This window comes from Colletotrichum fructicola (genome assembly GCF_000319635.2).
Source record: "Colletotrichum fructicola Nara gc5 chromosome Unknown KSG_Nara_v1_contig06, whole genome shotgun sequence".
NCBI lineage: Eukaryota > Fungi > Ascomycota > Sordariomycetes > Glomerellales > Glomerellaceae > Colletotrichum > Colletotrichum fructicola.
The window spans coordinates 3,093,295-3,119,321 of NW_027094056.1; the positions used below are offsets into that span (position 1 = coordinate 3,093,295).

Here is a 26,027-nt window from a genome sequence, read left to right on the forward strand (position 1 = left end):
ACTGTAAAGCGCCACATGTTATCTCAGTTTTGTCGGAATATTTTGAAGATCGTAAAGGTTTACGAATACATTCCTCAAGGATAGCAGCTGAATGTCAACGTCCTTAACCCCTGCAGCACCCCCGACCCACACCCCTGCATGGGGAAGGTTCAGCTGCAGCCCGATAAGATAACACTTTTTTCCCACCTCCAAACTTTCCCGCCGACGACAGTCACAACGCGACGACGCCATTGCCGAGACACATTGCCATTGCAAAGGCGCCATGACCCGCGATGTCGGCCGCAGCTTCTAAGTCGAAACCTCTCAAGTCCGCCTTCGCAAACAAACGAAAACAGGGTCCACCGGGCGACAATGGCGGCAACGGTGGAGGTGGTGGAGGCGGTGGGTGGGCTGCGAAGCGCGTCAAGATACGCCAAGACAGGGAAATCGTAGCCCAACAGTCGGAAGCGGCCCTTAAAGACGGAGAGCTGGATTTGCAGGCATTCCTAAACGCGCGCGAGTTCGAGATTAAGGCCCTCGAGGAGAGCATGCGGCACACGAAGGGCGAGGCTACGAGCCGCGCATTCCAGCAGGTTCCCCGCGGCATGCGACGGCGGACGGCGAGCCACAACGCGAAGAGGGTCCCGAAGAGGCTGCGTAGAAGGGCGCTGAAGGAGATGACGGAGGACAATACCCCTGTGGTCATTTCGCGACGGCGGAAACCCAAGACGACGAGGGCGAGGATCCGCGTAGAGACGGCGAAGAGGCTCGGTTTCCTGGCAGAGAAGAAGAGGAGGCGGCAGATGAAGGCTGCCAAGGCGAAAGCCCAGGACGGGGAGGCTGCGGGGGCGCCGAAAGTCACAGTCACGACGAGAGCGCCGAGGTCAAAGATCCGACGGAACGAGCTGAACGAGCCCCCGAAGCGCAAGTCGAAGTTCAGGAAGCGTCAGATCAACAAGACCTGGCTGCCGACACACCTGTGGCACGCGAAGCGGGCCAGAATGACGGAGCCGAAGAACCCTCTCTGGAGATTCGCCATACCCCTGACGCCGAACGAGAAGACATACCGAGCGACGCATCGCGCCCAAGGAGAGAAGGGCGTGGTTGCGTGGGATACGAGTTACACGAGCACGATTGGTCTTTACGGTTCCGCCAAGAGCGTGGAGCAGGTCTTGCGCAAGATTGGTGTCGCGCAGGAGAGTTGCTGGAACGATAGGGGAGCCATGTGGAGGGCTGGCACACGGCACTGGACGGGATTCTTGAGCAAGGAGACGAGGCACGACAGGCGGGATATCTGCCCTGCCACGATCATCTGGAACCCTGAGGCTGTACCAAAGCCTTCGGCGCCAGAAGGCGAAGTGCAGTCGAGTAAGACACAGAGACAGGTCTTCCTAAGGGTCCATCCTTCTGCGTTTCTCGAGGTCTTTAACGAGCTTCTTCGGCTCGTGAAGATGCATACCCCGAGACCGTACATCGAGGACCTGAGATTCGAGATTGGCAGCATTGAGCTTACTGGCCCGGCGTCAACGGAGACGCTCCTCGGTATCCTCTACCCATACCACACAAAGGAACAGTCTAAGGAGAAGCATGCGGAAATGTTTAGTGACCTCACCAGTGTGATGAGCCCAGCAACACTCCCTGCAAACGCCACGCTTGGGTTTTCCGTCTTGGATCCTCGTCTTCGATACCCCCCGAAGAGAGTCAGCCAGCCTGACCCGAATGATACCGTGGCGCAAAGCAAATCTCTGGATTTGCTAGCAAAGTGGCCATCAGATGTGGACCTGAAGCCTTACGGTCTCTTTCACAGAGACTCCCGTGCCTCGGCAACTCACCTGCCTTCCCAAAAGTCCATAGACCGACGCAAAGGAGCAAGGTGCCCAGGGACCGTTCTTGAAGTCTCTGACGTCGACCCCCCCATCCCTGTTCTTCTGTTGGCTTCCCGCGCAGGCACAGGCAACCAAGTACAAGGCAACTGGACGCTCCTAGCCCCGTGGAGATGCATCCAGCCCATCTGGCACAGCCTCGTCCATTTTCCGCTGTCTTCCGGCGGCAACCCGCGCTTCTCTGGCTTATATGAGATCAGGCAAGTAGCATTCGAGCGGAACCTACCGTGCTTCCCTTTCGACCACCTCGGCACCAACGCCGGCGCGGAGTGGGAGCTCGAGGAGCGTGCCAAGCGGAAGCGTGACTGGGAGCGACGGCCCAAGAGCAAGCGAGTCGCATGGGAGTCGCTGGACCTTGGAGCTGGACGAAAGGGTGAGGTTGGTGATGGCTTTGCGTGCGACCTCGAATATCTGCTCAAAGAGAGCAAACCTGAAGCGCAAGCTGCGCCATCTTCGGACGCGATGGACGTGGACGAAGCGTCTCCTGAGAAGCAGGTACCCGAAAATGCAGCAAAGGAGAAATCGCTGCAGACGCTTATCCGAATTCGAAAGGAGGCCTTCAGAACATGCACAACACGGCCAAACCCTGCATCATTTCCCCCACGCTCCATCATCAACGTCAACATCTCAATGCTCAGCCGGGGCGTCGCCACCGCCTGTGCCAGAATCTACCGCCTTCCATCTCGTCCTCAACCCGCCCAGCCAGCCTCATCAGTGGAGGTCCCGGCAACCGTCCCTCCCCCGCCAAAGTCCATCAACGGCCTGCCGGCGGATCTGCGCAGCCAATGGCTCGCGACCCTTCCCACCACGCAGGCGAAGCCATCATCGAGTCAACAGCAGCGTCTGCCCCGGAACGCAGACCTGCAGACCCGCAAGAAACTCCTCGCCCAGACGCTCGTGAGCGCCCCGCCCCCGGACGGCACGCAGCAGAAGCCGAACCAGACGGACATGAACGGGCACCCGCTGGTGCCGAATGAGGACGACCTCATCGGCTTCGTCACGACGGGCGCGTACTCCCTTAGTGAGGGCAGAGCGACGGCCATGGGATGTCTCTCGGCCGAAAGAGCCGCAGAGGCTCTGACGAAAGGGGGCAAAAGGGAAGGCGTTCTGTGCATCGTGCGAAATGCGGGGGAGAGCGTCGGATGGATCGCGCGGTGGGATGTACTGTGAACGAACCCCGGCATTGTAGGTCACACGTTGGGAGATTTTGTGTCTGGAACCTGCATCTGCGCGTGCAGCAAGATCAGCGCTTCCCGCTGCGGCTGTGAGGCGTAACGTAGAGGCGCGTGGGAGCTGCAGCGTCGCTACGGGGCTTGAAATCGCAAGGGCGCGATTGACCAGAGGAGAGGCGGGTGGTAGATGTATACTAAGGGATGTATACCCAATCAATATCCCGATAACAAATTTCACCCAGCATCACGAACAGCAATTTGAATGTTGTAACTGCAAGGCCGATATCATGACATCAGAATTCGCCAAGCCAACTTCCATCACCGGCGGATGCCTCTGCGGCTCGATCCGCTACCGCGTCGACTTCCCTCCCACGCACGACTTCATCTCGGCCGTAGGTTCTCTCTGCAGCGTCCAAAGAAGGTAGAATAGACACCCATGCCTGACCCGTTCAACAGTGCCAGACGTGCCAATGCACCCAATGCCGCCGAAGCACAGGGTCCCTCTTCTTCCCGATCCACATGGTGCCCAAGTCCGCCCTCACCTTCCTCACGACGCCCACTCCCCCAACGCTGAAATCGTTCCGCGCCACGCCCGGGGCAGAGCGCTGTTTCTGCGGCGACTGCGGATCGTTCCTCTTCTGGCGGTCTGATACCTCGGACACGATCGACCTGGCGGTCGGGTGCATTGACCCCGAGTATCTGTTCGGCGAGGAGCAGCGGGTCTCAGACAACACGGCCCGTGAAGCCGGCGGACAGGGGAAGAGGAATGAAGGCTTCGGGAGGGCGTTGGCTGGGGCGGTGACGCACATGTGGTGCGCCAACGAGATTGCAGGCGTCACTGACGGCATGCTGCGAGGCAAGAAGATGGAGCGGGACTCGAAGCACGGGGTGGTTCTGTACGAAGACTGAGTGCGAGATGAAAAAAGATCAACAGGTAATTGTTTTGTAGACAAGAATACTAGTCTGTCTGAACAAACGCTGGTGGTATACTGCTTTGCGTGGGCAATGGGCTTTAGACAAGAGGCCGCCCCGAGATAAAAATAAACAAAACTCCTTTTTGTACCATGAAACGCCGTCATTATATCCCGGTCGGAGATTTACCGCTCCAGGTGTTGGTGGTCCGCCACGAGATTCGTACGAGCTCTATCAGAATGTGATATCCCAGGTGATCACCTTAGTCTTCCTCACTGACCTCGCTCTCCTCTGCGTCGCCGCTGTTCGCAGCCTCCAGCTCCTTCTCCAACTCGGCTTCGAGATCGTCTTCAAGCGCGTCCTCGAAATCCGGCTCCGAGTCCATCTCCATTTGATCGTGCTCAACCTCGACCTCCTCATGATGATGCTGCTGCTGCTGCCGCACCTGGTTGTTGACGGGACTGGGCAGGTTAAAGTCGGGGAACGGCACCTCGTCATTGTCCGACTCGCCGTCCGCATCGTCCGCCTCTGAATCGCGCAGGAAATCGGAGAAACGCCTAATGTTGATACCCTGCGACGGGAACGCGGGCGAGAAGTCTGTCTTTTTGTTCTTGTTCTCGTCAGGGTACTCTATCGTCAGACCGAAGTCGTCGTCATCGTCGTCGTCTTCCTCGTCAGATCCCATAGCCTTGCGCGCGGGCTTCTCCTTCTTCGGCGTCGGCACAGCAGCGGGTTTCGGCGGCGGAGGCGCTGGCGCGTCGTTTGTTGGGAGCGCGAGCTGGATGCTAACGGGTTCTTTCTTCTTCTGCTGCCGGGGTTTCGCGGGTGCTTTTGGTTTCGCCGCAGCTGCGGCCTTGGTCTTTGGCTTCGCCTGAGGCTTATCTTGGGCGGCAGAGGAGGAGGCATGGGGCTTGGCTGGTGTCGCGGTGATGGACGTGTCGAGCTGCTCGAATTGCTGGCGCAAGGTCTCCGGGTTGTCGTTTGAAGGGGTACGGGTGAGGTTCATGTGGAAGGTGGAATCGACCTTATCGAGGATGAATGCCTTGCGGGCTGGATCGAAATAGAGAATATATTGGTTATCGTCCATTGTGCGAGTGCCGGCGTAGGCGTATGTTCCGCCATCGGCACCGGGAAAGGAGAGGTCAAAGTTGGATTTGGAGCCGGGCGTCTCGGGTTTTAGCCTTGCTGTTGCGGGCTCGGAGGGGAGATCAGGCTTGTGGTTATCTGTGTTGAAAAGGCCGTGTCAGTATTCGTTCTGTGGTCGCGAGACCAAGTCAGGCCGATTGGAGAGTTGGGAGGGCTACGCACATCGTACGGCGGTAAAGACGTCCTTCTGGGTGCGCCCGAGGAGCGTGTCGCTCAGGATGACGGGGTATTTCCCCGTCTTGGTCGGGTCGATGAGGCCATTCAAGGCGCCGCCCTTAGGGGCAGCCTTTTCCCTGTGGTTGGGGCGAAGAGCCGACATATTGTATGCGTCTAGCCTCTGTCGCAGGAGAAATCGCGGTCGTGAGGTGATGGGAGAGTTCGGGAGGAAGACGGAGGGCTGTCGATCGTATTGGAGAGTGGGGAGATGGGTCCTTGTAAGATACGGCGTACGCAGTGGAAGCGGGCTAGGGGGTCCCTTCCTTCCGCTAAAGTCGCCTGCGAAGTTTAGAATGTTCCGTACGACGCTGCGGGCGGAATGGCCGAGACCGCTGGTGAGTTGCACCGCTAAGGCAGGTCGACTAGGATCTTGGCGGGAGAAAATGTGGTGGGCAATCAAGGCGGATAAATGGTTCAAAATGGGATTTCTGGTATTGTTTTCGAGGTTGGAGAGAGATGAAGCACTCTGGTGGCCGAGAAGGGTTGGGTACAGGCAGATGCGTTCACCGAATCACTGCCTCTCTTGTGCCTCATTTCGCCGCGCCTGTGCGTGTGAGACAAGCTGACGCTTGTGTGTCTTAATCAGCAACGACAACAATAATAATAACCTTTGGGGGTGTCTGAGCCTCCCGTTACTCTCATCCCATGGTAAAGTGCGCTTACGCCATTCGGCCAGTTGAGTTTGAACAGTTTGAACAGTCGGTCCATCAAGGTTGTGCTGTCATGGTCTTTGCATCCTTACTTGGTGAGTATTGTAACAAATTCGTAATTAGCTTTTGTACAGATACTGCAGTAACGGATGTAGGAAACGTACCTAAGGTAGGTAGGTATGGTGATGAAAAGCTGGTTCTCGACGAACATCCATTCTTCGTCGCGCAAAACAGACTGAAGAGGGAGACCAGCAAACAAACCCAATTCAAGGTTGGCACTCTGATGCCAGGAAAGCTCTTTTGCTTGGATATTTGGGTCTCTTACCGTCTCGTTGATAACAGATGCCCATCGTGAACTGGTCTGTACATGATGGAAACACGGTCTCGTGAGGCATCTCGCTGTTTACAAGCCCAAACTGTCCAATTGCGTGCCAAAATCTTACAAAGTAGCCTTCAGCCCGTTAATTGACCGTGAAATGACTTCCAATACTCTGGGGTTAGTAAGTGTCTCTAAACACTACCTCATCTTAAAACGGGACTGTTGCAACGGCGCGATCTCTGTGAGCAGAAGCAACGGCCCCAGATGGGCGATAAGATCAAGTTTATCGTTGCCTTATCAGTTGCCCGCCGCTAGCCGAGGAGCCCGCCGGGTTTTACTCGGACGGAAGCTCCTCAGCAGCTTGTGCGGTACGGCCAGGGGTCTCAGCAGAACATGCCTCCCCACATTCCTCCCCCGACGTCGCCCACTGGTGCCCAGATTACCGTCAAAGCTCCCCCGCCCGCGGCCCCAGGCAAGGGAGGAGAAGCACCCACGGGTGTCCATCGCAGTGCAGTGAAGCCCGCAGCGAGCTCCCCTCTGTTGTCATCATGGCAGGCCAGGGGTAAGCGCACACAACCTCGGATCAAGCTGCCACACAAGCTTCGGCAGAGAGCGGCAAACCGTTTCCCTTCCACCTGAGCGAGACTGGACCTGCCCAGAGACCACCCAGAAACAGCTCTCTACCTTGAGAAAATATATCTCCAATTCCTCTCCCCAAACAAGCTTCTCCTCCCACTTTGACCCCTTCTTCCCCTCAGCCTTGAGTGACCTCCATTGAGAGAGAAAGAGAGCGAGAGAGAGAACCTTGAGATTGGCACAGAACAAAGATACCCCTCCTCTCACAGTGGTATCTTGACCTTCTTTCATCTCACCTCCCAATCACAATCAATTGACCTGCATAATCTCCTCCCAGCTTGCGGTCATGTCTGCTGCGCTCAACCGAGGTCTCAGGACAGCTTCCCGATCGTTGCGTCTCCAATCGCGAAGCGTCCGTCTGGCTACTCCTCTCCGCGCCGGCGTCGCCTCCACTAACTTTGCCGCTTTTCCCACGACTCGCTCCGCTTCTCAACACTCCTCCAACTTTTCAACCGCATCTGCCAGACAGAGCGCTGCACCAGCCATGGCCGAGTCACGAGAGTACGACCCCGAGATCAAGGACATTGCTTCCTACGTCCAAAACTACAAAGTCGACTCCGACCTTGCTGTAAGTATTCCTCGATGCTCTTCTCAAAGCTCCCTGCCCGCCGACCCGCTCTACTGTTCTTACCCCGCGTCTCAACCGGATCGCCGCCGCTAACCGCCACTCTCGTGAAAACAGTTCGACACAGCACGATGGGTTTTCCTCGACACTCTGGGCTGCGGTCTTGAGGGCCTGCGCTTCAAGGAGTGCGCCAAGCTGCTGGGACCTATCGTTCCTGGCACCGTCGTCCCCAATGGCCCCAAGGTCCCTGGAACAGACTTCCAGCTCGACCCCGTCAACGCTGCTTTCAACATTGGTGCCATGATCCGCTGGCTCGACTACAACGACTGCTGGCTTGCTGCTGAATGGGGTCACCCCTCAGACAATCTGGGGGCCATCCTCGCCGTTGCCGATTGGATCACCCGTACCAACAAGGCTGGTGGTAACATTGCTGGCGGCAAGCAGTTCACCATCCGTGATGTTCTCGAGGGCATGATCAAGGCCCACGAGATTCAAGGCTGCCTGGCCCTCCTGAACTCGTACAACAGGGTCGGTCTGGACCATGTTGTCCTCGTCAAGGTTGCCAGCACTGCTGTTGTCTCCAAGATGCTCGGCCTCAACGAGAAGCAGATCGCCGACGCCGTCACCCAGGCCTGGGTTGACGGCCAGAGCTTGAGAACTTACCGCCACTCTCCCAACACCATGTCCCGCAAGTCCTGGGCTGCCGGTGATGCTTGCCAGCGTGCCGTCAACCTGGCCCTCAAGGTCATGAAGGGCGAGCAAGGCATCCCCACTGTCCTCTCTGCCCCCGTCTGGGGTTTCTACGATGTCCTCTTCAAGGGCAACAAGTTTGAGTTCCAGCGCCCGTACGGCAGCTATGTCATGGAGAACGTCCTCTTCAAGGTCTCCTACCCTGGTTAGTGTCACTGTGCCTTGCTTCTTCGACAGCACGACTGATCAAAAATAGCCGAGTTCCACTCCCAGACTGCTGTAGAGGCGTCATCCAAGATCCACCAAAAGCTTAAGTCGATGGGCAAGTCCGCCGCCGACATCAAGGGCGTCACCTGCCGCACACACGAGGCCTGCATCCGCATTATCGACAAGCAGTTCAAGCCCATGGACAACTTCGCCGACCGTGACCACTGCATCCAGTACATGGCCTCTGTCATGCTCGTCTTTGGCCGTCTCGAGGCTACCGACTACGTCGACGGCAGCGAGGCCGCGACATCCCCCCTCGTCGAGTCTCTGCGCCAGAAGATCAAGTGCGTCGAAGACCCGCAGTACACCAAGGACTACCATGACCCCGCTCTCCGCACCATTTCCAACGCGTTGACGGTCGAGCTGAACGACGGAACCGTGCTCGAGGAGGTTGTCGTCGAGGCGCCTCTCGGACACCGCCTGAGAAGAGAGGAGGCCAAGCCTGAGATCCTGAAGAAGTACAAGAGACACTTGGAGCCTCACTTCGACGCTACCAAGGTCAAGCAGCTTGTCGATCTTGGCTTGGACCCCAAGAAGCTGGAGGCCACTCCTGTGGATGAGTATGTTGACCTGTATGTCAACAAGAACAGCAAGTTCGTCTAGGTGTTTGCGATTGAAAAAGGAAATTGGATACTATAGATGTTATTTCTCTACAGGATCTAGATATGAAAAATTAACGATGGGATGCTTGGCGCTTACACTGGAGCCTGTACTAAGAGCGGAGTTTTGGTGACACTGGGCAATAAGGCTGCCGCCAATGCATTTGTCTGGCTGCCTCCGAAGGAAATATACAATACGAGACCAAGAGCATGTTATCGGTCAAGGCGGCACAATTTAGTTCGTGGCTGACGAAAACACGCAAAAGACCTGCAGAACTCCCTCCCGACTCGGGCAAGTGCTACTTTGATTGTCGAGAACCCGCGGGTCTCTGCAACACCGCCCTCCGGGATTGATCAAGGCATGATTGGCCGAGTCGTAAGGGAAACGATCGCCAAGCCCCGAACCCTGAGCTGGACAGGCTGGGCGGGTTCGTCCAGCGGACAGTGGGCTCTGTCAGTGGATGATCCCCTAGGACGGGGGGACGGCTAGCTCGGTACGCGGATTGTTTTGAGTTTCACAGGCCAGACACTTCCGATATCCAGCATGCTGCAGGCCACTCAGGCAATGTGACTCTACCACCTGCTCAGAGTCCTAGACCTGTGTTACCTAATCCGCACTGCCACTCACTATCAGCTTGGCCCTCCACCAGAGCGCCACTTTAGTCCGTCTCGTCTCCTGTCGGGCTTTAACCGCAATCCGACATCTTTGTTTGTTCTGGAAACAACACTTTGCCTCCTGATTTTAGTAATCGGACCTCGCGTGCCGCTGACGACGATAAACCACACTGCTCGTTTTTTTCCTACCGCAAGCTCATCAGAAATACACGACCTCATTGCGCAACCCTGAAAGCCGGTCTTACTCAAGTGGGGTTATCCAGCAGGCAACATGGACAGACAGACAATCATCGAGACCAACCGGTCGCTGCGCACCATCAAGAATGTACGTCACGCAACACTTGATCGTCGATTTTGTGGAAAAGAGTGGAATGGCCTGAGAAAACCGGTTCGGGCTGTCTGAACCGTGTTTGACGCAAATTCATCCGCCATCCGCTTGCTCCGGGCGACAGAAGAACCTTGACGACTGACCTTTTATCAGGAACTCGAGAACCTCCTCGAGAAGGGCGTAATCACCGAAGAAACCTACGACAACATACACGCAACCCTTCCCTCCGAGACCCCTCTCCACGGCGCTGCTTCCCGTGCCGCTCCCAACGCCTCTACTCCCGTCCAGAACAACCCAACTGCTCCCCCGACCAACGCCATGGCCGCTCTCAATGTCCAGCCGACCGCCTCTCCGGCGCCGCCCTCTTACAACCAGACGGGCCCCCCGTCGCTCCCCTCCCGCACTCCGGAGAAGCCCATTCTTGCGCACGCCCGCGCCCTGTACCGTTACGCCGGTGCCGATGCCCGCGATGTCGCATTCGAGCGGGACGACCGCATCGCCATCCACGAGTACATGAACCAGGACTGGTGGATGGGCAAGAACCTGCGCACCGGCCAGGAGGGCATCTTTCCCAAGACATACGTCCTTGTCGAGCAGGACTCGGCCAAGGGTGCTTTCGCCCCTCAGCCTTACGCTCCTCCGCAGGCCCAGTGGGCGCCTCAGCAGCCGCAATACGCCCCTCAGCAGCCGGTCTACGGACAGCCGCCGCAGGGCCCGCCGCCCCAGCAGAACCCGTACAACGCCGATGCGCCGCCAGCGGCTGTTGCCAACGAGCAGACCAACACCGAGGGCAGCGGTGGTGGCAAGGCCGGCGAGATGGGCAAGAAGTTTGGCAAGAAGCTCGGTAACGCGGCCATCTTTGGTGCTGGTGCGACCATCGGTTCCAACATCGTCAACAGCATCTTCTAGATGCTTTGGCTCGGTCGAAAATTGGTGTGCAAGACAGTACAGCTTGCTGTCGATGAGCCTACCTTGCTAAAATGTAGCTGTGGGAGGTTGACTTGTTTTTGTTTCCCCGGACGCACTTCCTTCAAGGTGCAACTCTGAACCGGGCACGGCCGCTATTTCTTTTGGTTGGAGACTTTTCATTTTACCTTCCGGACGAGACTGCTGCACGGGAATTGCGCTTGGCACACTCATTCACATACACTGGGTTGTCTAATGGGATCATGGGTTTCGGCGTTTATTGCATATCGGGTATTTCACTATCAAAAAATCATCAACATAACTACAGTTCCTATCCCTGTGATGTGAAGACCGTGCCGCCTCGACTCGTTGCATCTGTTTCCGGTATTACATGGGCAGTTTCGTGTTAATTAGCCCATCGTATGACCTTACAGAGGAGGAAACCCTTCCGACCTTACGGGGCTGATTGGGTCATCAGAACCAGGACATCGTCTCTTCGTTGAGAAGGGATCCCTTGTAAACAGAAATGGCCTACCCGCGCTTCACACGCCCAATCATCGCCCAGGCCTCGGGAGAATGTCGTCTGAGTGGTTCAGCGTACACACACATACGCTTGACACAGAACACCATCACCTCTCTCACAATATTCATACTGCGTAACGCGGAACCGCAGAGCCTAGTGCATCCGAGACGACTCCTCCCCCTCCCCTATTCTGTCACCTCGGTTCGAGCCGGACGGTTGAAGACGTCATGTTCCAAATCATACATTCATCCCCGTGGGGAAGAGGATCCATCATCGAGAGACTGACTACCTAGACAGGAGTCATCCAGGTACAGAAGCAACTTCACCATCACAGCCGGTTTCTCTGTGTGTCTTCGTCGTTTCCCTGACTGCCGCTATGGCCGTTTGCCATCTCATCCTTGCCATATGCATAACATTCAAAAGATCCGTGGGAAGAACAATAGGCAATAATCCGCCGACATGGCAATAGAGCTTGAAAATGTAGAGAACGCATACCTAAAGGACGGACGAAGCGGCAACTTCCATCGCCTCGCCCTGTGAAGTCCCCGGAAAACTGTGAAAACTGTATCGTGCAGAGGGCCACACACAACTTTACCAGAAGCTCGGGGCTCGGTGCAGCGACAACACCGCGGCAGCCATCTTATGCGTTTTCCATGGCACGGAAACTTTTCGATAGGATTATGCTTACAGCCTTTTCTTGTTTAGAGGAACTCGGACAGAGCGGGGAGTTTAGGGGACGTTGTGGCATGTTGTCGCTTTGCTTTGCCTCGTCGGCATTCATACTGCTCCCCCATCCGAGCGTCTCGTAGGAATCGGTGTTGTTGTTAAATCTCCTCCCCCGCGCCCTCCACGGATGACCTTGGGAGAACATGGGTCAGCCTTGCAGTGTCCACGGCATGAATTCGCATGGAGTGGTCGGGGGAGTCCTTGGCATTTGTTGGTTATATTCTTAGACTTTGAGCTACCGAGGCTGCGGACGAACATGTGCTGCTTTGGGTTGGGCGAGACGCTGATCCCCCACCCCCACCATCTTCTCAAGGGCGGGGAGGGCGCCTGATGTCTAACTCAACTCTACCGCCGTAGTCGTTGTTTGGATACTGGATTGGCGCGGCAGATGGAGGTGAGTTTGTGGCTGGATCTTTTTTTGGGTGGAGATGGATGCAAGTACGAGATAACATGGCAACTACCGCCTTATATGAGATCATGACAGAGCTTTAAATTGGCGTTTAGTAGGGATAGTTCATTTCGTTCTCGATATAGGGTCTTTGGGAGGGGCGATTCGTGGTTGGCGTTGGCTTCAAACCTTGCCGCTTGGTCGGTATTCGGAGTGTTCGTTGAAATATCGCAAACATGAGATACCCTTCTTTGACCAGACACTGGATGAGCTGATAAATTCAGATCTCAGTGTTCGCATCTTCGGTATTCCGAGGTTGCTTCTCACGTCACATCAATGATCATGGCGGGGTAAAAGAAAGTTGGTTCATGTTGTCTAAGCCCGAATCATCGCAGCAGCCGTGTCTGCAAGTATCTTAGAGCACACGACCATCGTGAAGAGATGAGCCGGTAAGTAAGGGTATCGCCACAAACGCGCGTACAGCACAAAGCCTATAGGCGTCGTAAACGATCTTGAATTTCCCCATCCACCATCGAAGACATGAAGGCAGCAAAAAAACCGGAAGAGCCAGCCGCTTCAAGCAGCCGAACCGCCGCGTTCGTTCGCCCACTCTGTTCCCCCCGTCAAATCATTAGAGGGACTTCAGACCGGACCTGAATCCCTCCTCGAAAAACCCCGTAATGTACACCCTTCCGGCTGAATTGAAACCCTTCGCCCCCAGCTCGAAGTAACTTCTCTCCTCTCCTGTTTTCTCTCTCCGCATACAGCCATGAGATGCGTGCACAACGCCGTAAGTTCTTTTCCCGTGTCCAACTTGTGCCAATCTGTACTGTCCAATCTGTCGTTTCTTGAAACCTCCCCCATTTTCTGAAGTTTATGTGATTTGATGGGGAAATTTCCTTTCTCTACATCGGCCTGGCGACACCAATGGGAGTACCTGAAAGGGGAGAAAGATTCTCATCAGCACTTTTTGCCCCTGTACGCGTCCCGGTGTAACACAAGATCAGATAGCCCTACCCAGCTTCTCGTCCTGCCACTGCGGCTTGTCATTGTTCCAGTACTGGTCGTCGTCGTCGATGACCTTGGCAGGCATCGCGGGCTCGAGACGGCCGGCCGTCCACGCGCGGATCGGCTTGCCGTACTTGTACATGACGGGAAGCAACATGGAAATGCCAGCAAGAGCAGCGCTGTAGATGCCAAAGTTCTTGAGGAATCCAAGATCTTCGATCCAGGTGGTGACGTTGAAGGACATGATGAAACCGATGATAAGGCGGGCGGAGGAGACGTTGACCAAGACAGGACTGTACAACATAGATGTTAGCACTTCAAGTCTCAATGAACGGCAGGGGAATAACTCGAATCATCCCGAGCATAATCACGCACCCAGCGAATTGAGGATAACTCTCAACCAAGTAGACAGCAAAGATGGTGTTGGCAGTCAAAAGACCGAAACCAATCAAGAAGATGGAAACCAGCACGACAATCGAAGGCAGCGTTCTAATGTTTTCGGCCGCGTAACCAAACAGCAAAGGTCCGACGATGGAGGCCAAGAGGGGGAACACCAAGCTGACAAGATGACCCTCGGGCTCGCGACGGCCTCCGTTGCGCCTCGCGAGGAAGTTGGAAATCCAATCTGCGACATAACCGCCGAAGAACCAGACGAATGGCGATGCAATGACGATAGGAATGACAGCGAAACCGAGCGTCTCGAACTTCCATCCTGCAGCGATGAGAATCGACGAACCGACCTGACCAGCAGCACCCTGGAGAGACACGAGGATGGAGTTGATCATGATGACCCAGATGATGTTGGGGAAGACAGTGGTCTTGAGCATGTCCCAGATAGACTGCTTAGCAGCCTTCCACTCGTAGCCGTAGTTCATGATGCCGAACTCGTCCCAGTTGGAGCGCGGGCGGAAGGCGGACTCATCGATGCGAGGGCGGGTTTCGCCAGGGCGAAGAGGATAAACCTCCTTTCCGGCTGCTTCGTGTTAATGCTTGAGTTGACCAAAGGGTCAGAAGCAAGTGCTTACCAAGTTCATCATTGCTGCGAATCCAGCGGGTCTCGGGAACGAGGAGAATAAGGCCGATCCAGGCAATCACACCAACACCAGAGGTGATCCAGTAAATGAAGCGCCAGGTGAGGCGGGAGACGATGATGGGAGACATAATACCCAAGCTGACAATCAGGAGACCCTGAGAGGCGCCGACGGAGGCAATGGCCTTGTTTCGCTGGTGGATGAACATCATGTCCTGGATGATGAGAGGGATCAAAGCCTCAACAGCACCGGCGCCGAAACCCTGAAAGCAACGCGCGGCAAGATGGCTGGGAAGGCCCTGAGAGAAACCAGCCCAGAGACCACCAGTCCACGCGAGGAAGCCAGAAAGAAGCAGCACGGGGCGGCGACCGATGGCGATCGACAGCGGCACCAGGATGTATGAGCTGAGACCGTTGACGAGCAGCGGCACCGAGGCGAGCAGGGAAACCTGCCACAGCGGGGGGCCACCGAGACCCGCGAGAATCTTGACGGGGTCAAGGGCGATCTCACCCGGCTTGTTCAGGGCGCTAATATCGATCTGTGAAAGAATGTGGGGGTCGATGCCGGAGTACTCAAGCACGAACACGGGCACCAAGGCGCCAACGATGATCTCGGCAGCCAAGGCGAGGGAACCAACTGTTGGTGGTTAGCGTCAGGACAGCTGATGGCAGCTCTTGGTGACCTACAGAAGCAGAGCGCTCCGATGGATGTCCATTTCCTCCAGTTCGGCAAGTTCAAAGGATCTGTTACCCCATCGTGTCAGCATCAGTGTCGCATAATCCCCGTCATCCTGGTCTTCCACGCTCAACATCGCAAACTAACCCTTCGGATCCGGCGTGGGCATCGGAACATATCGAATGACTCCTCCCTCGAACAACTGCGTCGTTCCAACCACCTGGGCATCGGGGGACTCAATCCTGCGCACGGCAAGATTCTCCGTTGACTCGGTCCAGCCGCTCTTTGCCGCCATCTTGAAGGTCCTGTCCAAGGCACTCTGTCAAAGACGGGGTTTTGGAAAGTCGTCGTGTGTAAGACGGAGTCCGTAACCAAGTGTGAAAGAAGATCTATTTCCTTTTCGCTTATTAAATCATTCGCATCGAAACCAGTCGCTTTCGTATTCCTCCCGGCGGAATGTTGATATGTTCTGTCGGTCTACCCAGAAAAGGAAACGAGATACACCAAATGCGATATCCTTCGAGGGGGGTTTGGAATTATAATTGATGCAATGCCCGCTTGGTCTTGGGTGCCGTGCGTGACAGACAGTTGGCAGGCGCGAGGTGCGAGCGCTCTGTCATAGGCTGGCCGCGGTTAGACGAGCAGCCTAATCTGAGACGAAGGCCCGATGTGTGCAACTGCGCAACTGTTTGAGCGCACGGAGCACTTGTATGGGGGTTGAGAAGGGGATAGACTCAGCATTGCCTCTTTGGTCAACTCATGCGGTGAGTTGAGGGGGGATGATGATGTGTGGGTGGGCAGACAAGGCATCGGATCGACTTGATCCTGGTATCACATCCGTGGTGAAGGAACCCCCTTTTGGGTAATATGCTATCCTGGTTTCTTGATTGGCAACACTCGGATAACTCTGAGGGAATACGACTCTGTTCCTCTTGTCCCACAGAAACAAGCAAACAAGAGTATGGAGCCCGAGTCGATCACCCCGCCGAAGCCGTGCAAACCAAACAAGTCCATTTCCGTCTCTGTGAGCGTCTCTGTGAGAAATATTAGCAAATCTTGGAGTTTACATGAGCGTAGGTGCCCGAAAGAGAAAGTCAACTCGTCGCATCGGCCAACGGGAGGCACGTATGACACAATTCGCTCCAGTTTCGAGGATGAATGCTACCCAAAAGGGGCATAAAGCTACCCATCTTTTCGCCTCCGGGCAGAGAAAGGCTCTGGTCATCGGCTCAACACTGCGAAAGGCCCGGCCTTGCGAGCAACAATGGCGAGATGGGACGGCAACAGAATGACGGCGACGTCGACCACTTGGCCGGCACCCGTACCGCCACAATCCCACTCTTGTAAAACCCTCAGATACGGCAAAGGGTTTTGAGTTGTTGCGATGGAGGGGTGCGAAGACCTCGAATTGGTGCGAGCTGAAACACCAACAAGATAGTCTATTCAAGGTCAACCCTTGTCCTCCCGCCTTGAGCCTCAAGAAGTCCACCCCGGGAGGGGCGGCAACCTACTGCGGACCAACCGTAGCCCAGCGCTCGGAGAATTCAACCACCTAGAGTTAATTTCAATAAACCGATCAGCTCTTGACCCATTCCACTTACCCCATATTCTTGGACTGAGGTTATGGAACAAAGCCCCATGAAGTGACCGCCGGCGTGCATTCGCCTTGGCACAAACGTCAAAATTCTCGATTCCACGCCGGCCGAAGAGTCAATCGTTTGCGGCGATGCGACGCCAAGTCTCCTGCTCACCCGTCACTGATCTTCCAAACGTGCTTCGACGATCCATCACACACGTCGCTTAGAGCGCGTGGACCACACTTCTCATCCGCAGTCGCGGCGCCGCCACACTCGGCCCGCTTTCACAAGCTGCCGTTTTTGGGACGAGCCTCGGGCGAAATCTTCGAATTCCAAAAGTCAACTCAACAGTTAGGCAGGTGGCTGGTGCGCCTACCACCGTCGGGTTTGACTCGGGTGCCGGCTTCGTATTACTCAGGTTCGCGAGGTGATTTGTATCAATCGATTCCCGGAAACAACGAGATATGAAATAATATCGTCCATTCGTCTCTGGTCTTGTCTCGTTCGCTAACCGGCACTATATCATCCGCCCGTCCTGTGTCATGAGATTCTCCCATCCGTCCGTGATCGTAAATAGGGCGCCATGGAAAGTCCCATCGCTTTCCAGCTTGGCTATTCAAGTAAAGCCCAGTACCAAATGCTGCTAATGCAGATCAAAACCAATGAGTATTTCCATGCCTGGTATAGTCCAAGACCGCTAAACTCCAGTGAACACCTTATCCCAAGGTATCTGTGTGGCCCCCCCCCCCCCCCCCCCCCCCCAAAAAAAAAAAGGGAAGTATGAACGCAAAGAAAGCTCGGTGCAAGTAATGCCGTGAGAATTCAAAAGCAAGCGTCAATCCGCATCGGTGTGGGCAAAGTTAATCCTCACTCGCCGGGGAGTCAGGGAGCGATGCCAGAATCTCGTCCTGCGTCTCCGTGTCGTCGGGCCAAGCTGGCAAATCCAGAGACGCGTATTGGTCTTTGGTCTGCTCCTCGAGCTCTTTTCGGAGAATCTCAATTGCTAGTAGCCAACGCCGTTGCAATCTCTGCTTGCGGTCATTAAAAGTTCTGACCAGGGTATCTTCTTCTTGCGCAAAATCCGTTGCCAGATTCTCTATCTCCTGCTCTTTCTTATCCGTCAGCTTCTCAAGCTCCTGCTCCTGGCGTTCCAGAAGCTCTTCCATTCGCTTAGCCTGCCGATCTCGTAGGACATTAATCTTCGCTTGATGCAGTCGCTCCATGCCGTCTCGTACGTTGTACTGTTGTCCCAGCAAGCGCAAGTCTCTCTCAGTGACAACTCTCGGCGGCAAGTCCGAGTTTTGGGTTCGGCCGAGTCCATCGCAGTATGCCTCCATATGCTTCAAACGGATCTTGACGCTCTTCTCGCTTTGGTCCAGCGTTGATCTCAGGTCCATCTCGGCCTCGATTTGTCGTTCCTCAAGATGAGCTGCTGTTTTGGCATGGCGTTCCTTCATCTTCTCGATCAGATCCGAGTACCTGTCAACGGTTGCTTGCTTCTTCTCCGCTTGTCGAGTCCACATGAGCCACTTCGTTTTCCGCATGTAAACACGGAATCGTTCCAACTCTTCCGCCATCAATTCATCCAATTTGGCGAATTGTGGGCTGCCTCGTGTGCGCTTTTCCGCCTCGACTTTCTGTGCCGCTTCGGCAGCCGCGGCAGCTTCTTGGGCTGCCTTCTCTGCCTCCAGCTCGGCTTCTCTAGCCTCTTCCTCCATCCTGCGCCGCTCTAGCTCTTCGTCCCCGTTGCAGAAGTTGGGACAGCCTACCGACGGGTCCCAGATGGCGCCGCAAATGTAGCAAAATTGAGCCTTGCACCTGCACGTCATGTGAGTACAACCCTGGCTCAGTTCGACCAACGACCGGCACTTGTAACACCTTCTCCAGCCAGACTTTTCACCCATCTTCAACACGGCTTCCAGTTCCCAGTCCGACGGGCAGTCCTTTCCGATGGCGTGTGCGTTTCGTTTGCACATTATGCAAACTCTGGTCCGGCACTTTCGGCAGACGACATCGAACGGGTGTTTGGGATCGATTCGGTTTCGGGGAGGAATGAACTCGCCGCATGCTGTGTTTGGGCAGAAGACTCTAGCTTCCCAGGGAGTGCTGAATTGTAGCACCGCCTTCAAAAACGCATGCTGCTCCTCTCGGGTGAGTATCTTCTGGATGATGGATCCCGGAATGGGTTGGGTGCAGCATCGCGGCGGCATCTTGGACTCATCTGTCGTCGCCTGCTGGATCATTATGCCGAGGCAGTCGGCGCAGTAGGTGTGGCCGCAGGGCAAGCTGTGCAGATCACTCGGCTTGTTGAATTCGTTGCGACAGCATATACAAGAACTGGTTTGGTGTTAGCGGGTGAAATTTCATCTCAAAACAGGCCATCGCCCTTACATCGTTGACTCCATGAGGGCGGACCGCCTCTTCCATCGAATCTTTCTAATGCCCTCCTTTATACTGAAGTAGCTCCTTCTGGTGGACACGCTGAATAGGCTGTGCGTAGATGGGTCAAGGACTGCTGGAAGCGGCGCCTTCTGGATCTTGGGTTGGTGAATATTAGGGTCCAATTGTGACAGATACTTGTCGTAGTGCGAGAAAGTAAGGCTCTTGGATCTCTTCCTTGCCAGCGAGTTTGGTGGCACGTCGGCCGTGGCAGCGGTGAACGGAGCCGTGTTGAGAGAGGGATGGGAGGTCAAGGTGGTGCTCGCGGAATTGCGCGAGGCGGTGGAAAAGGTCCGTACATGCTGGGTCGCAACGGTTGAAGCTCGCGACTCGGGGCCTGCATCGGTATTTTCTGGCGTAAGCCCTGAAGTAGATATACCGAGTGCCGTGGCCTTCGCGACCAGTTCTTCGTCGATGGCGGCCTCGGTGGTTTGGGTGGACAGGCGCAGGACTTGGTCAAGATAGTCTGCCTCATCGTCCTCGGGGGACGGCAGGGCAGCCGGGCTAGGGGCCATGTCGGGAGTCGAGCTCGTCTGGCCGGTGAGCGAGCCCATGGCGGGTTGCGAGGGGCTGAAGAAGTAAAATGGTCAAGTCAGGGCAGCGCAAGCAGCGGCATCGTGGTTCGGGTCTCGGTGTGGTTCGCAGCTCTCCGGGCCACGCCGGCCGGTCAAGCAGGTGAATGACGAGGGCACACGACTAATTGTCGATTAATGCGCAGTGTTTTTGAAACGGCAGTTGCAAGTAGTGACTTGACATCGAACGGATCGAGGGGGAGCCGGAGAAAGGATGAACCCACGAGGGGACAGCGGCAATGATAGGACGAGAGGTCAGCCAAGGTTTCTGCGCGATGGCGGACAAAGGCGGGCAGGCAAGGAGGGCCCGAGGCGGGAAGGGAAGCACCCCCAAGGCTGGCTTGTCTTGTCTTGTGGTGTGAAGGTCGGGTCGGGTGCAGGTGCAGCAGGTGCAAGTGCAGGGCGGGAGGACGACGAGTGACCTGCGAGTGAACTTTTTGGATTTTGGGGTGTGCGAGTTGGAGTAGGAGAAGAAGAGCGAATTGGGATGCGGCCTGGACCGCGGGCGTGTCTGACGGATGGAATGATGCAAGGTTTCTGGCGAAAGATGAGGAGGGGGGCTGAGAGGAGGAGTAGAGTGCGAGTGTGCGACTTGCAGCGCGGTCGGAAGAGGGTCGAGTCAAAGGGCGGTTGACGGCAGGGCGAAAGCGCGGTTCTTGGGGACCCTTGAGAATGACGAGGGGGCGACAGGCTAGACCAGGGCGGGGGTTCAAGTAGCGATTGAGTAGCAGCCGGGTATCATCTGAATGCCGGGTTGATGAGGGGCGACAACGATGGTCGATGAGGGTTGTGAAAAACACACAAAGAAAGTGAGAAACACGTCCAACGTCCCGACTGAAAGGGCGAGAAAGGGTTGGGAGGCGAAGAGTGTGTGCGCGTGTGTAGATGGCCACCAGCAAGTGGATGAATGATGGACGGAGGGCGGGAGAGAGAGAGAGAGGAAATAAGTTCGACAACGGCGACGAAGTGGGTATTGCGGGCTTCGTTTTCTTTGCTTATTGTGCAGCAATTTTGCTTCTTGTTGCTGTCGAGTCCCCAGGAAGCGCCGGGTGCAGGTGGGACTGTGTGATTTGGACTTGATTGTTATTCGCAGTCGGCTGATGATGAAGAGGAAAGAAATCCTTGGTTGGTGGTCTACTGCGTACCGTATCCGTAGGGGCACTGGGGGTCGTCGTTGGCCGTTGGCGTTGGGCCCTTGCTGAAGATCCCAAGTGGATGGGGACAGCAAACCGGTGCGGGCTCAGACAGCTAAGTCAGAACTGACCAAAACGCCGATGATGGTGGAGAAGGGTGACGGGAGGACAAGGACACCACCGATGGCGACCTCCTTCCTGGCTTGCTGGGCTGCGACGAAAGATGGTGGAGGGCGACAGCAACGCTGAGCAGGGCAAAAAAGAAAGCACATGTGTTTGGGTGTGGTTTGAAGGGCAGGACAGAGCAGAGCAGAGCAGGATAGAGTAGAGCAGCAAGCAGAGGTGAGTGAAGCGTGATCTCTCTGGCTTGGTGGTTTCCCACCTTCCCTGCCTTAACCAATGTGCTAAGGCACCGTCTGAGAAATGACAAAGATGGGCAACTCCTCCGAAGAACTTTTGGGATTGGTGTTTCCTGCCGCTGGCGCCACATCTGATGACCTGATTTCCATTTCCTGCATAGCCGGCCAGGCGGGCTCAAGTGGCGGCACCGGCCAATGCGTGAAGGCGTTGCGCCGCGAGATACGCGACGTGAGACTGAGTCTAGGTACCCTTTGGCCGGTGGCCCCATACGAGAGATACAAGGTCGTCTCGTCTGGCATATCTAGGTACCTACCCAGGGAGGACCAGACCGGCGCTGTCACAGCTAAGGGAAGGTACGTACCGCTCTCGTACCTGGTAAGGCAGGAGGAGACTTGGGTGGAAGTGGACGATTGCCCTTTAGCTGAGGGACACTTACCTGAGATGCTGGCCACTCTCTAGGTTACCTGATGTAAGCTGGAGGCACCTAAGAAAGATTGCAGCGAGGTGGCCCAGTCCGTCTGAGGTACATTGCAGTTGCAATGCGCCGTGCATGCAGATACAATGGACACGCTCTGCTTTGTGTTATGTCACCCGCAGCCCTTTCCTTGCTTGGCCGAATCACCCAAGCGACATGCAGAAACGAAGCTGCCGTCAAACATGCAAAAGGTAGATTTGCATCTCATGCTTGCCTTGCCTGTCCTTCTCCTTCTAATCTGCTTTGTATCTAGACTTTTCTTCCGCACCTCCATGCCCACCACCTATTCATGACTTAGTACCTGACGGCGGCACAAACACAAACGGAACACCACCACCACTACCACCACCACCAATTATTGCATGTCGACCTGAATTAAGCGCCGTCGCCGGTGGGCCAATTTACACTGCCTTTCCACCAGCACTGCCTATAGCGGGAGGCTGCCGATAACACGATGGCCCAGTCCGATTCCAGCTGCCCTTGCCCCGTCCATCTCATGCCCGAATCCCCATCAACATCCCCCATTTTCAAGGCTCCATCCAAAGTCCCCTGCCCCGGACACACAGACGTCCGGCGGTGAAGCAAACACGACGTCTGCTGTCTCCAGCACCCAGGTTTCTGAAGCACCCAAATCTCGATGCTGATTACGGACGCCTTGGTTCGTTTGCATCTCGGGTCACTTGCACCGCCCATCTTTCCCTGACCCTGTTCCCCGCCCCAGGCTCCTCGACGTTATTGTCATGCTTTGCGGTTGCTGACAGCATATCGGTCCAGGATTCCAGACCTGATCCCAGGCCCACGTCTCTTCCCGCACGGGTGGACGGGGACACTCCGCGACCGGGCCACCAGCCTCAGCGCCAGATGTTTCCCGCATTTCTGCGGTTACTGACGTCCGGTCTCTCCCCAAACAGAAGCAATGGCAGACTCTCCTGCCATGCTAGCTCCCTTACAACCGACGAAGGGCTCCGACTGAAAGTACAATACGGATAACAATAGTACGTAAACATCAGCCCACTTCCCCAAGAAAGCCCCATCCCAGTCCCGCGCGACTGGGGTCTAGCTATATGCGAATTGCTAAGCCTCATCCTCAATCTCCTACCCCTTCTGTTTCTCATCTCTCACGGATGTCCGCATACGCCGTCAATATTTGCGTTAATTGGCCATCTTCGTGGCCAACATTGACTTATAGACTACCCGTGTTTACGACGCCGGGAAGCAATCGAATTCTGTACGGATTCACAGCTGCGCGGCGACAATGCCATTCCCCTCAGGAACCTCCATATTCAACGTGTTGCACGTCAAGTCCTGGCCCCTCAGTCTCCAAAAGCTACTTTGATGCTACATTCAAAACCTACAGCTATCAACTGCTCGCCACTTAAGCTTTGAAAATGTCCGTGAGACCTATAGGATCGATAATAAGGCCGGCCGATGGCTCAAGCTCCCAGTTGCTCTTCAGCCATTTACAAACACTCTTATTGAGGTCATGACTCTGGGCTTCTTCCCCCATTCGTCATGCGGCACACCATCTTGACTCAAGATAATAGATCCCCGAACCCCGCAAACCAACTCAACTCATTTATTCTCCCCCAACTCTATGGAGCCTGTCCAGGTCGACGCTTTTCTATGTTTGCCATGTTCTGCATGCTCACATCGGGAACCATCTTACGCCCTCTATAGCACTAGTGGGGCACGCTCCCGTCCGGCCCCACGCCGGCCGACGTGTCTCCGCTGTCAACTCCGGGTCCCGTCTGTGGACCACCAGCAACAGTGGTCTAGACAATGGATTGAACCAGACTCCATCTTGTTGTGTTCACGCTCGGGCTCCCACGGAGAACGCCGTAGGGCGCAATGAATTCAGCCCTAGGCCGTGCGTACAATGGCGACCGTATCCGTTGGAAGCAGTTTGAGCAGCTGGGCGCCGTCCCCCTGGGGCCTCAGGCATTGCAGCTATCGACATCGTGTCAACAATCATTCCAGCCCTTTCGATTTTGAGTTGGAGCAACGAGATAAAAGTTGGCTGGTGATCTACGTTAGTAGGTCTTGGAACCCGATAGCCTCACTGGCGGACCAACCGGAACTCTTGTGTGCTGGGCTGCGGAGCTCTGTTGCTATGAAGCCCGGACCAGACGCTGACGACGTAGGAGCTACGGAGTTGTGGTGCAAGGAGCTTTGGTATTTCTGCTAAACCCCGCTGAATCCTTCGGGTTTGCTTAGAACTTACAGCTCAACCTTCAGCAAAACATGCAATCAGAGTGAAGAGATCAAGCTCTATTTCCGAGCTTCCGAGCCCTCGTGCTCGTACGACTTGGACGATGGTTTGCAGCGGCAGCGGACTGGACATGAATCCCAAGACTCAACAAGACCTGGCAGTGTACTTGCCAAATCGGTTGATCTCTAGGTATGCAAGCGATTGTGAATGGGCATCATGGTTTGGAGGTTTGGACGTTTCGCTCTCGGATTTCATGACGACACGAGCACCTCGTGGCCATCCTGCACGCTGGAGCAAGAAAGCGGCACGGTGCCTTGAGAAACGCTCACCCGAGTGGTCTGGCCAATGTTTGACTTTGGCCCGGCGGCCGGGCTATCCCCTCAACGGGCGAACCTGGAATGAAGTACAGACGAAAGATGCTCGGTTGGCAGGGTCATCGCCAGCATTGAGGCAGAACCGACGTTTCTCGGGAGCTAGGGACAAATTAGACTGCTGAGATATCGTTTGCCTCTTTCTCGCCCTGTCCGCGAACCCTCATTGAGGTGTCCATCGCGATCTAGCCTCGTGACATTGACCCAGACCAACGGCGATACTCGGCATCCTCTTCTGCCGGTTAGTTGCTTTTCTGGAGAAGCTTTGCTAATGAGTATGCTTAAGTAAACGATGACCAATTCAGTTGAGGTTTATCACGTCTTGCAAAGCCATGCTCTCGGATCTCAACCCATCGACGCAAATGACAGGGCAACAATGCAAGGGCCTGTCTTTCCAGCTCACCCTGAATGGCATCAACGCCTGAAAAGAAATGCACACCTACAACGCCACCAGAAGTGATGCAACAGACCGCCACTTTCCAGCTGCCGGCAAGCTCAAGCCAATCGAATGGCATCATCGCCAACCGCCGGCGCAGCGAGTCAGTCAGGTGCAGCAGCAGCAGTAGAAACACCACGTCCTGAGCGGCCAGGGCAAGGGGTCGAAGATGTTTGGACCAATTCGAAAAGCAAGGCACACCAAAACCTCTCTTTCGCTACCTTCTCCTCTGCCAGTAGGAAACCATGGAGCCATCTCCGTCGGCCGAAACGGCCGCGCTTACCTCGAGAAGCTCTGGCCTGCCCTTTGTAATGAACCCCACGATCAACGCGCGCCATGCCATGCGGCCAATGATCTCATGTGCCAGTGCGCCCATCGCCTCGTTTTCGTTTCTCCTCCCAACGTCTTTGGCGAGACACTGGTAACCTGGCTGGCTGGCTGTCTTCCCGAAGCCCCAAGTGGTCTGAAAATAGCAGTAGTTAGTCTTCAAAGCCTTTAAGAAGATGTCTCAAAATGAACAGAGGAAGAAAAAGAAGACTCGCCATTCCGAATAAAACGCGGACGAACCGCGGGGTCAGCAAGCGAGAAAGAAAAGAAGAGCCCTTTCGTCAGAAAAACGGTTCGTTGTTTGAAACAAAAGAAACAAGGGCAAGGGGGCCGGAAGAGCGTTTCCTTTCCTTGTTGTCTCTGCGCAGCACAAAGCCGAACACCGATTGTGACGTTTTCGGAACCTCAGCCTGACTATCAACTTACCATCGGTCAAAGAAGGTAGTTCACCCCAGAGAGAACAAAAGGTGCAACTAGAAAAGGTTTAAGCTTCAGCATTTAGCCGGATCGAGTAGTCGCAGCCGCCACGGCGTGTAGCGGAGGGTTGTTGTGTGCCCATCTCGAATCTGAGGGATCCTGCAACCCCTCGACGCGCGAAGTAAGTAGTTGGTTCGGCGCTTGAAAGCATCCAATCAGATCGGACCAATAGATAAAACTGGTGTCAAGTCACTGTTGAGAAAGGTCAAATGAGACTCCACAGCCGAGTAATTCCATCTTTTCGTTCTATTTGGAGGGGTATAACTTGAAGTGGTTAAAAAGTCTGTATCGTACAGGCATGCGCATGTAAACTCCTGACAATGAGATGAGAAGATGATGGGCCCCCTGGGGAGTGTATGTACAGTACGATACAATAGTGATGTACACTGATTTACAAGAAACGAGGCGGGAGGAGAG

At 55.4% G+C, this 26,027-nt stretch overlaps 10 protein-coding genes across 10 annotated transcripts; 5 read left to right on the plus strand and 5 right to left on the minus strand.

Moving 5' to 3' along the window:
• Positions 1-272: 272 nt before the first annotated feature.
• Positions 273-3,032, plus strand: pop1 (Ribonucleases P/MRP protein subunit pop1; the record flags this gene model as incomplete). Its single annotated transcript, XM_032025777.1, has 1 exon — positions 273-3,032. The coding sequence occupies one exon, from the start codon at positions 273-275 to the stop codon at positions 3,030-3,032; it is 2,760 nt and encodes a 919-aa protein (XP_031877712.1).
• A 289-nt stretch (positions 3,033-3,321) lies between these two features.
• CGGC5_v011121 (uncharacterized protein) lies at positions 3,322-3,943 on the plus strand (the record flags this gene model as incomplete). The annotated part of the gene is made up of 2 exons (XM_032025778.1): positions 3,322-3,426; positions 3,491-3,943. The coding sequence occupies 2 exons, from the start codon at positions 3,322-3,324 to the stop codon at positions 3,941-3,943; spliced, it is 558 nt and encodes a 185-aa protein (XP_031877691.1).
• A 265-nt stretch (positions 3,944-4,208) lies between these two features.
• Positions 4,209-5,411, minus strand: CGGC5_v011122 (uncharacterized protein; the record flags this gene model as incomplete). The annotated part of the gene is made up of 2 exons (XM_032025779.1): positions 4,209-5,170; positions 5,255-5,411. The coding sequence occupies 2 exons, from the start codon at positions 5,409-5,411 to the stop codon at positions 4,209-4,211; spliced, it is 1,119 nt and encodes a 372-aa protein (XP_031877690.1).
• A 1,788-nt stretch (positions 5,412-7,199) lies between these two features.
• CGGC5_v011123 (2-methylcitrate dehydratase) lies at positions 7,200-9,038 on the plus strand (the record flags this gene model as incomplete). The annotated part of the gene is made up of 3 exons (XM_032025780.2): positions 7,200-7,481; positions 7,596-8,373; positions 8,425-9,038. 3 exons carry the CDS (start codon positions 7,200-7,202, stop codon positions 9,036-9,038), a joined length of 1,674 nt encoding a protein of 557 aa, XP_031877703.2.
• An 882-nt stretch (positions 9,039-9,920) lies between these two features.
• Positions 9,921-10,886, plus strand: PIN3 ([PSI+] inducibility protein 3; the record flags this gene model as incomplete). The annotated part of the gene is made up of 2 exons (XM_032025781.1): positions 9,921-9,974; positions 10,131-10,886. The coding sequence occupies 2 exons, from the start codon at positions 9,921-9,923 to the stop codon at positions 10,884-10,886; spliced, it is 810 nt and encodes a 269-aa protein (XP_031877704.1).
• Positions 10,887-13,425: 2,539 nt separating this feature from the next.
• Positions 13,426-15,529, minus strand: CGGC5_v011125 (putative MFS-type transporter; the record flags this gene model as incomplete). The annotated part of the gene is made up of 6 exons (XM_032025782.1): positions 13,426-13,457; positions 13,538-13,821; positions 13,904-14,501; positions 14,554-15,195; positions 15,246-15,302; positions 15,382-15,529. 6 exons carry the CDS (start codon positions 15,527-15,529, stop codon positions 13,426-13,428), a joined length of 1,761 nt encoding a protein of 586 aa, XP_031877714.1.
• A 926-nt stretch (positions 15,530-16,455) lies between these two features.
• Positions 16,456-16,840, minus strand: CGGC5_v011126 (uncharacterized protein; the record flags this gene model as incomplete). Its single annotated transcript, XM_032025783.1, has 3 exons — positions 16,456-16,673; positions 16,746-16,786; positions 16,836-16,840. 3 exons carry the CDS (start codon positions 16,838-16,840, stop codon positions 16,456-16,458), a joined length of 264 nt encoding a protein of 87 aa, XP_031877713.1.
• Positions 16,841-17,671: 831 nt separating this feature from the next.
• CGGC5_v011127 (uncharacterized protein) lies at positions 17,672-19,804 on the minus strand (the record flags this gene model as incomplete). The annotated part of the gene is made up of 4 exons (XM_066152482.1): positions 17,672-18,530; positions 18,581-18,629; positions 18,712-19,148; positions 19,203-19,804. The coding sequence occupies 4 exons, from the start codon at positions 19,802-19,804 to the stop codon at positions 17,672-17,674; spliced, it is 1,947 nt and encodes a 648-aa protein (XP_066008162.1).
• A 4,096-nt stretch (positions 19,805-23,900) lies between these two features.
• CGGC5_v011128 (uncharacterized protein) lies at positions 23,901-24,188 on the plus strand (the record flags this gene model as incomplete). Its single annotated transcript, XM_066152483.1, has 2 exons — positions 23,901-23,962; positions 24,014-24,188. 2 exons carry the CDS (start codon positions 23,901-23,903, stop codon positions 24,186-24,188), a joined length of 237 nt encoding a protein of 78 aa, XP_066008160.1.
• An 835-nt stretch (positions 24,189-25,023) lies between these two features.
• On the minus strand, positions 25,024-25,562 carry CGGC5_v011129 (uncharacterized protein; the record flags this gene model as incomplete). The annotated part of the gene is made up of 2 exons (XM_066152484.1): positions 25,024-25,269; positions 25,560-25,562. The coding sequence occupies 2 exons, from the start codon at positions 25,560-25,562 to the stop codon at positions 25,024-25,026; spliced, it is 249 nt and encodes an 82-aa protein (XP_066008161.1).
• Positions 25,563-26,027: the final 465 nt, after the last annotated feature.